The sequence below is a fragment of the Diaporthe batatas genome (assembly GCF_019321695.1).
Source record: "Diaporthe batatas strain CRI 302-4 chromosome Unknown Contig00017, whole genome shotgun sequence".
NCBI classification, from domain to species: Eukaryota; Fungi; Ascomycota; class Sordariomycetes; order Diaporthales; family Diaporthaceae; genus Diaporthe; species Diaporthe batatas.
The window spans coordinates 738,042-752,084 of NW_025408564.1; the positions used below are offsets into that span (position 1 = coordinate 738,042).

The 14,043-nt window shown below is 53.4% G+C and overlaps 4 protein-coding genes across 4 annotated transcripts; 2 read left to right on the forward strand and 2 right to left on the reverse strand.

Moving 5' to 3' along the window:
* Positions 1-121: 121 nt before the first annotated feature.
* On the reverse strand, positions 122-1,612 carry KVR01_011906 (uncharacterized protein). Its single transcript, XM_044783592.1, has 4 exons — positions 1,195-1,612; positions 751-1,122; positions 544-669; positions 122-475 (listed from the first exon to the last, which is right to left on the reverse strand). The coding sequence occupies exons 1-4, from the start codon at positions 1,445-1,447 to the stop codon at positions 165-167; spliced, it is 1,062 nt and encodes a 353-aa protein (XP_044638987.1). The 5' UTR covers positions 1,448-1,612; the 3' UTR covers positions 122-164.
* A 2,131-nt stretch (positions 1,613-3,743) lies between these two features.
* KVR01_012079 (uncharacterized protein) lies at positions 3,744-4,500 on the forward strand (the record flags this gene model as incomplete). The annotated part of the gene is made up of 2 exons (XM_044786438.1): positions 3,744-3,757; positions 4,083-4,500. 2 exons carry the CDS (start codon positions 3,744-3,746, stop codon positions 4,498-4,500), a joined length of 432 nt encoding a protein of 143 aa, XP_044639160.1.
* A 1,399-nt stretch (positions 4,501-5,899) lies between these two features.
* Positions 5,900-6,741, forward strand: KVR01_012081 (uncharacterized protein; the record flags this gene model as incomplete). The annotated part of the gene is made up of 3 exons (XM_044791053.1): positions 5,900-6,064; positions 6,192-6,467; positions 6,538-6,741. The coding sequence occupies 3 exons, from the start codon at positions 5,900-5,902 to the stop codon at positions 6,739-6,741; spliced, it is 645 nt and encodes a 214-aa protein (XP_044639162.1).
* A 765-nt stretch (positions 6,742-7,506) lies between these two features.
* Positions 7,507-12,235, reverse strand: KVR01_012097 (uncharacterized protein). Its single transcript, XM_044784409.1, has 6 exons — positions 11,370-12,235; positions 10,933-11,310; positions 10,253-10,858; positions 9,943-10,184; positions 9,710-9,868; positions 7,507-9,653 (listed from the first exon to the last, which is right to left on the reverse strand). The coding sequence occupies exons 1-6, from the start codon at positions 12,082-12,084 to the stop codon at positions 9,651-9,653; spliced, it is 2,103 nt and encodes a 700-aa protein (XP_044639178.1). The 5' UTR covers positions 12,085-12,235; the 3' UTR covers positions 7,507-9,650.
* Positions 12,236-14,043: the final 1,808 nt, after the last annotated feature.

A 14,043-nucleotide genomic window follows, 5' to 3' on the forward strand; every position in this document is an offset into this window, starting at 1 on the left:
TCATCACAGTCCAGAAAATGTTTAGATTAGTACTGAGGACACATCATGGTCGTCAACTTACGGTAGTTGATCAATGGAGAAATAGCGTCCGTCGCCTCTAAATATGTACCCGCATTACTTGAGTGAATCGCCCTCCTTCTGAGACCATAGTTAGAGACGCGCTCTCAGCTGCCCCTCACATCCTCAATGTTGGCAAGGACAGACTCCTCCAGCCCGACCCACCCGGGCCGCCCGAGGTCCCGCAGCAGCTGCTCGGCCCTGCCGCGGGGGGCGATCTCGCTCGGGTCCGACCCCGCGGAGAAGTTGTCCGGGATCTTCCTCGTGCCGCCGGGCGCCGCGGCCCTGCGCAGGATCCCCAGGACGTCGTCCATGCTGAACCGCCCCGCGAAGCCGAAGATGCGCTCGTCCTTGACGTGGGCGAGGATCCCTGCTGCGACGTGCAGCCTGCCCGTGTCGCCGACGTCGATGAAGTACTCTGGTTTGAAAGGAATTATTTAGCAGAACTACACAGATGAACTCGATTTGGGGGGGGGGACGACGCACGTGGGGGTACTTGGTGGTGGAACGGCAGCACCTTGCCGTGCCAGAGCGCGACGGGGAGGCCGGCGCTGCTTGGGTGGCCCTGGTGGACCGGGTCGAGCGACCTGCCGAAGTTGAGGTCGGGGAGGACTGATGATGTTGCTGTCAGTGAGTGCTGGTCCCGGCGGAAACAAAACCACGACACCCCAGACAGTACATATCAATACTCACCCGTGTTGACAACCAAATCAGGTCGGCCCCCGCGGTTCTCCTCGTGGTACTTCCACACCGCCTGCTCAGACGCCGCCTTGCTAGCCGCATAGACAACGCCGCTGCGGTCCTCCGTATAAGGGGGCTCAGCCCACGCGGCCGCGAGCGCGGCCTCGTTCCAGCTGTCCTCGGCCACCGTGAAGTCGGGGCCCGGCCCGCCGCCGGGCGCGACGGCCGCCGACGAGGAGGAGGTCAGCACGAACCGCCGCACGGAGGCCTCCTTGTACGCCGACCTGAGCGCGTTTAGCGCGAAGCTAACCGCGGGGGGGATCACGGCGTCCGGGTCGGGTGAGAAGCTCATGATGCTGGCGGAGTGGACCACGATGGAGGTGCCTGTTGTGGTGTGGTCAGTTCAGTCTCGGCGGACCAGGGCCTCGTCGCTGCTAAGGGTGTTGCCATAATTACCTTTCACGGCCTCGTCGAACGCGCCGTCGGCCTGGAGGTCGGCGACCTTGTACAGCTCGAAGTTGCCCCCGCCGTGCTTCTGGTCGAACAGCGCCTGGAGCCAGGCGTTCTTTTCGGTGTCCCGGACTGTGCCGCGTACCCTGTAGCCGTGCTCGAGAAACTGGTCGGCGATGTGGGAGCCCAAGAGGCCATTGGCTCCTGTGACGAGGACGAGGGAGCCCTTTGGCACTGCTAGGTCGGGGAGAGGTGTCATTGTTGATGATGGGTGCCGGGAAGTCGGGACGAGATGGCTTGGTGGGTGTTGAGATTTGAGTAGATGTCATTAACAGATGTGATTGCTGATGGCATCTTGTTAGATTTTAAGGGAGTTCTAGCACCGGTGTCTGTCTTCTGTATCTGACAAATGAACCGAGCAGAGATTATTGATATTCTGATGCGATACGAGGATAACAAGGGCCCATACAATCCTTTGGATATGGGTAGAAATGTCTCATTTCGACCAGACACTTCGACGAGAAGTGATTGAATACCTATTCAGGTAACGCGCAAGACCGGAGCGCTTAGCGAGAAGGATGTTGCTTACATATCTTAGCATCTCCTCGTCTCGGCGCAAATGCCCAAGCCGCCAGGTTAGTCTCTAGGCAATAATTATGGGGTTTGCTGACAATCTCAGGGCCTTCGGGGAGTTTTTTTTACACTTGCCCGTGCGGCCGCTTCCACTCCGAGCCGGCCTAATGAGTAATCATCCCAACTTACCTAGGTGATGGCAGCCCCTTGTTGTCCGAGTTCAAAAGAGAGTTAGTTCATTCTCTAATAAATGAGGATCACATGGAAAAGAAAGCAGAGTACTCGGTTTCAAGGATAATGACCCCTACATAATGAAATAATCGCCTCTACGAGCCCAACACTAAGCTTTGAATTATTTCGTGCACGAGTGTGTCTTTACGAGCCTGGGGTCTCGGCCTTGGTCAAATGCAGCCGGCGTCCACCTACCTAGGTACCCTTCTCGAGCGTCTACCTATCTATCTATTTATCTAGTGGTTGATCTAGTACAAAATTTTATTTGTCTACATGAACCATACAAAATTCAGTATCTGCTTTCGCTTCTATTCTGCACACGTCCGAGGACATACGGGTACATGGCGTCTTACACCCGGGCAGTGTTTCGTTCTTATTAATCCGTATACATCCCGAAGGCGGACGGTCCCTTCACGCAGTGATAAACGCCCAAAGCATCTGCTTTGGCAAGAGATTGCTCGAAACCCAATGGAAAAAACATGGCCCGGCCGTTACCTCAAAGCCAAGCCAGAGTAACTAGGTGGTCGCGCTCCTGCGGCAGGCTTTCGAGCGTCTGCGTATGAGTGGCTGGTCAGTAATTTCGCGCCGGAGCTTGTCTGGGAACTGCTGCTTTATACAATGTTCATGGTTGCACATCTTGAGCATTTCAGCCGTCGGTCGGCCGCACTCGTCATCCGTCTCCCCAGCTTTGTGACTCGGGACACCTGGAGCTTCTTCTGCTGCTTGAGTCTGGGTCTTGTGTTAACACCACTTTGCCAACTGATTACTGCGGAGAAACCGTTTTTCGTCTTGGTCTCACAGATTCTGGCGAAGGTCTTCGTCGCTCTAGGCCTTTTGGTCTCCACCCAGTTGATCCTGGGGCTTCGGGGTGATCTTGGGCCACTCGGTCAGGGCTTAGAGCGGAGGTCGAGGTCAGTTTTCGGAATCAAGAGTTGACACGGAAAGGGAATCTAACCTACATTTTCCCTGATTATCCACCTTTTAGTGGCCGGTGGTAGCCATTTGCTTGTGTTCGCCAGGGCGCTTGCGTGCGTCCTGACCAGCCTTTTCTCCCCTCTTTTGAGATGCTCCTGGCTCTTACCCGTGGCTCTGCACGCTAGAGAAAGAAGGAAGCTGGGTACTGTAACAACTAGGAGCATTGAGGTTGCCGTATCTGATCTTGCGGGAATATGACCTTTCTCTACCTAGGTATTCGAGGCTTCTTCGCCCTTGTTTTTTGGTCGAGTCAGGTGTGACACTGAATGGTCTTTCTCGCCACCGTTAGGATTATCCTTCTTATCCCCGTCACCATTATCGGTTGCTTTGCCTTTTCCATTGTCCTCTTGGGGGCCGGGCTTGTCTCCTGCGCCGTACCTCTTGTTGGTCTCCTGGTCAGACGGGCTTTCGCGTTTATCCTTTGCGTTCGGAGTCCGGGGCTTTGCCTCCGACGACTGGGTGTCCTGCATTGGACGGTGAGCGGGTGTGTGGTCATCAGATATTGCGTGTTCAGTCTGTCTTATGTTTCAGAAATTTAGAAATGTTGGAGCGTCCTTAATCTCTCGATTTCCATGGTCAATACAGTCGGCCAGACTCCTGGCGCAGTAAACAAGCCCTCTGGCCGGGCTCTTGTCATGGACATATCTCAAGTTGCCTGAATCAAGTAATGTGCAGAAGTGAGCAATCTTGCAAAATTGAAGGGATTAAAAATCTGATCTATCATATGTTGATTTGATGGTAGCACTTTGTTAGGATCGGGCGGGACCTTGAAGGATATGTCGACCCTCACGTAAGCTCAAGATATTCAACCACCATTTGTGGGCTGATCGCCCACTGCATACGAGCACCAAAATAGACCAGCATCCTACGGCCCCAAGAATTGGTTCAAAAGGTCGGTCGCCTCTGCCTAGCCTATGGAACTGACTTCACAAGCACCAGCCAATACCTCCAGACCAAAGAATTCCCAAATCACCACCACCATCGCCGCCAACCCTGGCCTTCACCCCATACTAATAGGTCAGCAGCCAGGACAGGTCTTCAACCGTTGACCAGCACCGTCCAATCAAAAAGGACGCTCAAAAACTGACCTGCTGCATCCGTTGCCGTTTCCCTAGCGCCCGAGGCCCCGGGGGCCCAAACGGCCCCGGGCCCGGCTCCGATTACCTCAGACTTGGATCAACGTACATTTTCATCCACACGATATCCGAGGGCACGCCCCTTTCTGACAACCATACTGGCCCATGCGGCGCCCCCACACATGAGCCGATCCGCGGCGGCCCAGGCCCGCAGGAGGCTGATTCCGAAATGCGCGACCACGACGTGATGGTGACCGTCTGGGTCGACCGCAAGGCCGTCCGCCTGCTACACTTGATTGATGTGCGCGAGGAGACGGTCGAGGCGGGGCACATCGCCGCGGACGGCTTCCTCGGCCAGCTGAAGGCCGTTGACGACCGCGAGGGGCTGCCTGGAAAGACCAGGGCACACGATGCACGAGAGCTTCAACCCTGGTCACTCGGGCTTGCGACTGGCTAGACATGAGCGCCGAGGAGCTCAGCCTTCGTTTCAATTGGGACCACGGCGGGTTCCGGCGAGAGTCGTTTCGTCGCGCCTGCTCGTAGCTCAGGTACCTCATCCGCGCTAATGAAGACGGAAGCTTGAACTATATTACGGGTTCTCGTGGTGTCCCATTCCCCGTTCCGCGTAGTTCTTATAAGAAGCAAGATGTTGATGAGAAGGAGAGCTAAGAGATGTGTACCAGAGTGCTGAGAAGATTGGCAGAGGCCAATTTTCTAATAGAAGAATCCCGCGGATAGCAGAGAGAGAAGAAATATCCAGATACAACAATTCAGTCTATTTAAAGGACGCAGGATATGAAAACAACATACTTGGACGGAGTATATTAAAATAACTATTGGTCAACTTTACGCGCGAGGAACTGAGCACCAACTACACCTGCAAATAGCTCGCAGGCGCCACTGCGCTTAGCTATTCCGGCGCTGCATGCCTGGTTGGCATTTATAATACAGGCGTATTATCATAATTCATCAATGCTTTGTAAGAAGCAATAATGGAATAACATTTATTGTGAGAGCTGCCCAGGTGTGAGCTTTCACATTTTCACGGCTGTACAACAGGAAAAGCCAACCTCTCTATATTGGAGTAGGTAGGACGTTTGACTATGTTATTTGAGATAATGGACTTGACAGAGATCAAAGTGCTCTGAGAGATACCGCTGATTGGCGTTAGAAACATACCTGGCGACCTGTTCGCAGTGTAGCTCTGGAAACTTCGGGGGTCCAGTATGTGCAATGCGTTCCACCCAGGTGCCCTCAAAGCTAAGTGTGTGAGCATGTTTCCCAAAAATCTTCATCTAAAAAGTCATAAAATTCATTGGAAGTCGAACCAATCCATCGCGACGCTGGATGATGAAGGATGTGGCCGATCCCAAGTCACCACCGGGTCTTGGGGGCTGGCCTCCTCAAGCTTACTGAGACCCCGGGTCCTATCACCGGGTCAAAGATGAGCTGATGTTAAGAAAATGAGTCGACACCGACTGTTGAAGTACATAAAAAAATATTGATTGCGCCTAGAGACACTTTTACCCTTTGTTGTTGCTCTATCCATAAAAGGAGCTCCACGTTCTCCATTTTCTGTCTTGCTGTTCCGTCATCAATCACCACCAACACTCTTTCAGCCTGAATATCATTACAACACAGAAAGCTGGACTTTCTGATTCCTTTTCAGTTCTACAATCACTCATTAAGCATTTTCAACTTTCACACTCACTTTCAAACTATTATACCGTCAGAAAGCCGGACTTTCTCATTGTCATTTGCTCATAGACCCCCTCCCCCTCACTGATCTCCAGACTGTCGCAGTTTAACATACGCTTCGAGCACAAAAACACTTTCGGTTCATTCAACAATCCAAGATGAGGGTCTCCGCAATTCTTGTACTCACTGTGATGGCGTTCCAGGCCAACGCCTTGGGGGACAAGCAAACCACGAACCAGGAAGTCACGCAAACAGGTGGTGAAGGTGGCTCCGGAGGCGATATTAACCTGGATGGTGGCAACGGCGGCGATGGTCCTACCAGCGTATGTGATCCAGAAACCTCATCTTTGCCCATTAGTACTATTGATGACCTACGCCTTTTCACACCTGTTCCGTTTCACGGCTTGGGGGTTTTGGCATCAGCTAACGTGTCTCTCTCTTTGATTACAGACCGGTGGCGACGGCGGCGACGGCGGTGACGCCTCTGGCGGACAAGGCACCGACTTCAACCTGACCAACCAACACACCACCCAGGGCGGCGCTGGCGGCACCAACAGCAACGGACAGGCCACGGAATGCAACGGCAGCTGTGTGACCTATGTCACCCAGTCGTCTGTGGGCGCCAACGGCGGCGCGGCCGCAGACTACAGCAACGTCCAGCTGCAAGGCCCCATCGCCAACACCGACTCGAGCGGCGGAAGCTCTGTCGGCGGTAATGGTGGCGAAGTACGTCAATCCTCCGCTCCCTCCCTCCGCCCAGTATATGTGTGGATTCTGACAGGACTCTTGGTGATAGAGCAATGCTGAGGGAGACGGCGGGGCGGGCAGCCAGAATGCGGAAAGCACGGGAGGGGATGGAGGGGATGGGAATCAGGGTGGCACAAACGAAGGGGGTTCCAACGAGAACTCGAACTCGTTCTCGGCTGAGCTCCCGGTGAAGTTCCCGTTTACTCGCCGATACCAGCCAGGCGCGTACGAGGCGCGCAACGCGGGCATTTGATAGATTGTAAAGGCAGTGGGTTGGGAGTGCTGCCAAGTTAGGCGAGCTTGTTGTACGAGGTTTTCCTTTAGTTCCTATGGATTTCATGGATCGAGTTGGCCCCTGTCGATGATGGAGTCAAAACAAATGTTAGTACCCATTGAACTTACTAGTAATAGTGGTATCTGGTCAGCGACTATTCAGTCAAGAAATGCGGAATAGAGGCGAGACCAGTTAGGTCACGATTAACCGAGTTCCAGGGTACCAGTGTCTCCTCGAATGTTCAAAGTTCTCGCTCGTTGAGTATTACAAAGACACCTTTGAGTCATTTTACTCCTTATTCCCTGCAACTTACTACCTGGTTCGTTGTTTCTAACCTAGACACTGCCGACACCTGTGCAGCGGTACTAAACTTGGCTCGGTCGGCATTCTTCCAAGATTCTCTCGGCCCTATTCGCGAATGTGCATCATTTGAAAAGAGGGGTGGGGGCGGTTTATTCAGCTGCCTAGGACAGACACCCTTGTGAAATTTGCGACATCCGGAGTCTTTTCCAATTTTCATAAACCGATGTGGTCGTCATGTTACACTGCAGAGGTTCGCAGCAGTGGAGGTGGGGGCGATTCAGCTGCTCGGGGTTTTGTGGTTGTTCCGACGCCAAAAATAAGCCAGAAGGTGGTATTGAATATGCAAGGTACGGTATGATGAGAAAATCGTAGTGAAAGAACGCATGGCATTGGACTATTAATGTCAGCAGTCTCGGCGTCAACCGGGATCCACACTGATAGTCACGCAGACATCACCAACAATAGCTAGCCTATGCAGCTCAGTTCAGCGCCCTAAGCGCCTATCCACAAGCAAGGGAGGGTGGGCAGCCGAAGACCGATATCTTACAAGATGTAATATTAGCTGCTCGTCCGCCGTTTGTATGGTCAGATATCCTATCTGTGTGCATCTGACCCGTGGCTATCACCACGAGACGACAATGGCCGACAACTCAACACCCCCCGAGCTCGACGCCCTGGGTGCCATCGGGTTCAACGGGCGCAACAACGATACGGTCGGCTTCGTATACGGGCCCAACACGCGGGGCACAATGGACATCGTCTATGGCTGCCTCGTGGTGCTCATCGCGGCCATATGGACCGTCGTCCACATCAACATCCCCGCGGCCGGCGAGACGTGGTGGTGGGTGCTCTTCAGGCGCTTCCGCTGGGGCTGCGTATCCATCTTCGCCCCCGACTTCCTGACCCTGCTGGCCGCCTCGCAGTGGGACGCGGCGACCAAGTCGGTGGCGTCGATGCGCCAGTTGCCCCAGGCAGAGGAGAACGGGGAGAGATGGCGCCTTGAGCATGCCTTCTACGCGAACAGCGGTGGCTTCCTCCTCCAGTGCCCCGACTGCGCGGCGTTTCCCATTAACGCTGCCTCGTTGTACTTCCTCGTTTCCAAAGGCTATATCGACCTGCCAGACATGACGGCGGATGAAATCAAGGACAAGTCCAAGGCTGATTCTTTTGCGAAGTTTGCTGCGATATTTCAGGGCTTTTGGCTCATTGCACAGACCATCGCGAGGCTGGTTCAGGGACTTCCGCTCAGCCCGCTGGAACTATTCACTCTGGCCTTTGTGGTGTCGACAGCAATGTCCTATTACTTCTGGTGGCGGAAGCCCCAGAACGTGAGCACGCCGACCGTTATCCATTGCCCCTTCCTTATAGCGAAGATCAGGACTGATGCAGGATTGGCCCACGAGAATTGGACTTCGACCCCGATGGATTTTGTGGAATGCGAAGGTCGGAGGTGGCGGCGCCGGGACATGTTCCAAAATTTCGACTTGGAGGCTGGGCCACGACGGACGGAGAGGACCTCCACGGCTCCCGTCGGCAACGATATCAGTCAACAAGGGGAGAAAACTACAGACAAAGAGAACAAATTGCAGGAAGAAATTGGAGAACGGGACGGTATAAGCAAATGCCTGGGTAGCGAAGCAGGCCTCAGCCCAGTTTCTCCTTCCAACGGATTCGAAAAGGGGAAGGCCGAATACAAGAGAGTGGACAGCGACCTAACCTTGGTCTACACCCCGACCATCCCAAGGCCATCGAAACAAGCTCCACTGCGCGCGAAAAAGTCGACGAGCGAGGATGAGGAATATACCCCCACAGGGAGACAGCCAGTCCAGCGCGTACCCGACGATGCCACCCTACCCCCAGCAAGAATACCGGCAAAGATTCTCCTCTCCCTCATACTCCCGTCCATGCTTCACTCGACGATCCATCTTCTCGGCTGGGATCTCGAGTACCCCACGGACATCGAGCGGCACCTGTGGCGCGCCGCAGCCGTGACGCTGACGGCAGCCTCGTGTCTCTCCATCGCCATCACACGCCTGCTGGCCCTCGTCGGCTATAGGGGCCGCTATAATCTCGTCTATTTCTGGGTTAATGCGGATTATGAAGAGCCGCAGGAAGACCAACATGGTGGCCTTAGGCGGCTGGCAAGGAGCCTTCCCTTGATTGAAGTGCTTCTGTGGCTATCTACGGCTGGGCTTATTATTGCCCGACTCTATATCATTTTGGAAGTCGTTCTTAGTCTAAGGGCGATTCCTAGGGGTGTATTTATCACGGTGAGCTGGATCGACTTCCTCCCGCATGTATGAGCGACTCGGTCTTAATTGTGAGGCCAGCCCTGTTCAGCTTGCTTTCGCAATTTATTGAACTTGTTCATATCAGCAGTGACATAGACTGTTTCCCTACGCTACCATCGGGGAGAAGTTGGTATTAACAGATATGCTTATGATTATTACATTTTATTCATCCACTAAACTTTCAATGCTAAGACTCGTAGGTGGCTGGTGTATAGGCGTCCTCCCTGGCCGAGCGCTACGGTACGGCACTCGTTTTTCATGATGAAGCGGAGGAAACGTATATGCAAGATGAAATCACTGTAGATGAAATTAGCAAACGGCTCACAGGGGTTTCAAAACGGAGAATTACTCACCACCTCAATCCAACGAGCCATCCACTTCTCCACGGTATCCTTTGCCTCGTCCACAAGGCCCAGCTCAAGCATCAGCTGCACACTGCCACGAACTCCAGACTCAAGAGCCGATGCAATCCAGGCATGCGTGTATGAGGTATGTTCGCCGACAAAGATCATCTAGCACGTAGCAAACTGTCAGTAAGGCTCGTTTCATCGATGGTTAGGCTGGGGCAAGATATAGTGCAACGCACGTTGTTATGAGTCTTGAAGTATTCGGGCAGGTAAAGCTCGTGTTGGCCGATATGGGGGCTCGCCCACGATCCACTAGTCAGCGGGTCCAGCGTCCAACATCGTCTGTCATAGTTTCCGGTATACTGCTCGTTGACCACTTCGCCGTGGATCTCTGCCATGGCTTGGAGCACATATTGTACGTGCTCGTCCGCAGTGTGAGAAACCCACCGCTCGCCCCATTCGCCGTCGCTGATGTAGCTGCCTGTTTTGTGGGGTGAAAAAATCAGTCTCATTGTGAGCGTGCGCATGATGTCACATGGGGTTACTCACCAAGCATGGTTGCAGGGCCAGTGCCGTTGATGTTGTACGACGGGTAACAGATGGAGCCGATCCCGGGGATATCCGTCGACGTGGAGCAAGAACCATAAATGGGGTTGTCAAGGTGCTCCCAGAAGCGGGTCTCGAACTCCAGTGCTACCTTGCAGGCCTGTCCATAGGGCATGTTGTTGATGGCATTGGTCATGGTCGTTGACATGAGAGTCGGTAATCTCCAGTTTTTAACCACGCTGAAAGGTACGGCGACGACGGTGTAATCGTACGCCGCGTTCTGAAAGACAGTGTCGGTGTAATTATTACGCCACTGCAAGTTCACCTGCTGGGCCGCCTCGTCCCACTGGACTCGCTCGATCTTGCGTCCCATGGTCGTGTAATTGTCCACCAACGGGTGGAACGATGCGGGGATCCGACTCAGACCTCCGTCGACTGTGGCCCAGGTAGCTGCAGCAAAGTACACTCCCTCGTACAAGTCATCCCAGAAGGAAGCTGCGTAGGAGCCACCAGACACGACGTCGGTGTCGTTCAGGTTTGCTTTGAGGTAGTTGACCATGTAAGCGAACTCGGACCATTGGTCGCCTGGAAGGCCATCGAGGCCGCTTTCTACCATGCTGTCAGACAGACTCTATTCGGGGGGCTCGACCTTATACATTTGTGGCAGAGGACCGACTACTCACCAAGGAAGTCTCTGTGTGCTTTAAACATGTTCGTTGCCAGTTCCGCGTAGATGTCCTCCGAGGTGGTGATCTCCTGAATGTGGTCCTCCAGTGCTTGGGTCGATGGCAGGTTCTCTCTCTGAATAGTTAAGGAGGGGTCCTCGGCAATCTGTGAGATGGTTGGTGGCAACCCATTGGGCAGGGTAATTCCGTCATGGTAATACAAACCATTGGGGTTCGATTGGTACCAAGGTATGAAATCAACACTCCAGTTTGCCGCGTGGTTGTTGAGCTTGTTCATTTCCGCAGCTAACTGAAAGACAAGCTGGTGGTCGTTGATGTTGTAAGTCTCATTTTTCGACGACTTCCAAGTCTTGGGGAACCTCATAGGTCCCATCTCTAGAGAACACAGTCAGTCATTTGAGCGCTCCCATCCCACATGAGATAATTCTACTGACCTTGGTATGAATAGTCGAATGGCCCTCCAGACAGGTAGGTCGTGTGGACTCGACCACCCAGCCTTTCACCAGCCTCAATGATCTCCAAGTTCTGGAAGCCTGCTTGTCTCAAGGACAAGAAGGTCATGAGACCAGACATACCAGCACCAACAATGGCGATGTGCTTGCTCTTAGCCTCTTCGACGTCCACATAGCTGTGGTTCTTGGACTCCAGCAGCTCGACGCCATCAAACCATGGGCCCCAGGGATCAATACCTGTAGTCTTGTCCATGGGAATCGCTGAAGACCCACCATCGCCACCGCGCTTCTTCATAGCGGAGCGCCTGTGGAAATCCTCCAACCCCCTCTTCCGGCTGCGCTGGGACGCAAGTTGCTGGGCCTCGCTTCTGCCTACCAGAGTACCAGTACTGTCCCACGCCGAGATGCAGCCTCCAGAAACAGCATTTTCCGGTATCACCCACACAAGCCTGTGGCTGACGCCTGAGGGGGTATGACGTGCGATGACTTGGTGCGAGTTTGTCTGCCTCTGGTCAAGGCATGAGCCGTAGGTGAAGCCAACGGTACCCTCCACACGCTTGTCAAAGGAGACATGAACGTTCGCCGCACGCGAGTTGAGGTTCGTACGTGTCTCCAGGCGCACGGGGTAAGGTGAGATGGAGGCAGAGTACACGTTCTGAGCCAACGCCAACAAGGCGAGGCTAGTCTCTGGTCTCATGGTGCCGACAGTCTAGGGTAAAGGTTGAAAAGAGGCAGACTATCGATGAGAGGAGCAGTACAGAGGCTGGGGGTGTTCGGACGCGGGTATGGGACGTCTTAGAGCGACTTTATAAGTGGTACCGCAGCGAAGCTTTTTGCCATGAAGTTGCTATATCCTTTTCTCTCCCCACATCCGCTATCTATGGAGCAGGAAGTTTGCCACCACACCGCAACTTCATCGGCGTCATATTGGGGCGCCAGTATTTTCCGGCTATTGGCTCACATAATATGGCTGCCCCGACTGTAGTGGGCTGTAAGCAGCAGGCTGAGATATTACGATCCAAGATCATACGCACAAACAGCATAAGTGAGAGAGGGCTGAGTTCGTTCAACGATCAAGCTCTTGGATGACGCCCAGACTTTGAAAGCAGACATAAGAATCTCGCGTACAGATGTAATAGACGCTATACCAGAATCTCTAATGACTGCCTGAGTGACTGCGAGTGGGCGTTGGCGGCAATCCCGTCGGTCTCTCTGACCACCACCACACCACCACAAAGTTTCTTCTACATACGATTTCCGTGATAGGAAGGGCGGGCCGGAAGTCGGAAACCGCAAGTCGGACCAATATCCATAGATAGCTGACCACCACTGCCGGCATGACGTTGCACACGAAGAGGATCTCCAGCGAACCAGAGCCCCACAAATCCACGCGTTACCGGCAACATGGTATCGGGACCGATAGCAGACGAAAATGATAAGCACCAACCGGGCAGCCCGGGTGCGCACTTGCGCGAGAGCAAATCAGCCTGGGCATATGCTCTGCTAAGTATAGAGGATCCTCGGCATTTAGACGCCCGAGAGGATCCGAGTAAGATTATGGCTGTGGTAAGATTCAGTGGGTCTGATTGGTAACTGTGAAAAGGTGTTGCCAAGCGCAAAGCTCTGCCATATGTTGACTCAGATTTAAGGTCCAGTCAGATATGGATATGTTGTTTGTTTATGGCCGCTTCAAGTCTTGTATCCTTCTTTATGAAAACAGCCAAGAATTCTTTTCATACCCGTTCAATTGTCGGCTTCTAAGTTGTTACCCCGAGCAATTTCTACCACCGCCACTCGAACCCTCACGGAGAGGCCTTGGAACATCGCCCTCGGAATCGTTGATTCGATACTCGAGTTGGCAAATCCTGGCGGGACTGTCTGATGGAAAGATTACCTCAGACAGTGATACAGAAAAGTGCACGGGTCAGTCGCATGTGACTGGGAGGATGATGACATTGTGCCGGTAGTCATGGCCTGACAGGATGCCCTAGGGTATATTTCGTATTTGCTGGCTAACCATGCCAAAAACTAGTTATAGTATTGCTTCTAAGTTTGAATTCACAGGAGCCCAACAATGTGATTTTCTTTTCCCAGAGTGCAAGACCGTTGTTGAAGTGATCCACACAGGGAAGCGCAAAATGACTCCATCACGTGCCAAGGACGGGAATGATCATCGATTCAGCCCCGGCGATCCGCCAAGCAGAAACATACCCTCTCTCAACGGTGTCGCCTTGTAACACTACGGGTATTGGGCAGGGATCAGCTGCCCCTGGAATCTCCTAACCCTAGAATGTTTCCTCACTGTATCCACTCGCGCGTGCTCAGATATCAGCATACAAGATACAAAGTGGGTAAACATAATAACAGGTTGGAGTAGTCTAATTTGGCATGCATGCGAAAAACGATCGGAAGATTTCATGACATCCACAATTAGCTTGCGGCCCGTTAGACGAAGTGAAAATGTCAGGCGGCTGCCCAATGAGGTCTTGCGCCGCGCAGGTATGGATACGTGGTTGTTCAGGCGGAGGCGCTCCGTGTTTCAGACTCGACTGGTTCTTCCTGAAGTAGCACAACCGCAACAACTTCGTGTGTCAGACACCGTCTGGTAAGTTTAGCCTTCCGCACCGGCCGGGGGCGCAGTGTCTCGTGCTTGGTG

Bases quoted from the DNA above. Each gene is read 5' to 3' on its own strand.
- KVR01_011906 (XM_044783592.1), bottom strand. From the start codon at position 1,447: ATGACACCTCTCCCCGACCTAGCAGTGCCAAAGGGCTCCCTCGTCCTC. The intron at 670-750 runs GTGAGTATTGAT...CAACATCATCAG, and splicing joins TGATTTGGTTGTCAACACGG to TCCTCCCCGACCTCAACTTC. The intron at 476-543 runs GTGCGTCGTCCC...CTTTCAAACCAG, and splicing joins CCACCACCAAGTACCCCCAC to AGTACTTCATCGACGTCGGC.
- KVR01_012097 (XM_044784409.1), bottom strand. From the start codon at position 12,084: ATGAGACCAGAGACTAGCCTCGCCTTGTTGGCGTTGGCTCAGAACGTG. The intron at 10,859-10,932 runs GTGAGTAGTCGG...ACAGCATGGTAG, and splicing joins AGCACACAGAGACTTCCTTG to AAAGCGGCCTCGATGGCCTT. The intron at 10,185-10,252 runs GTGAGTAACCCC...CCCACAAAACAG, and splicing joins TGGCCCTGCAACCATGCTTG to GCAGCTACATCAGCGACGGC.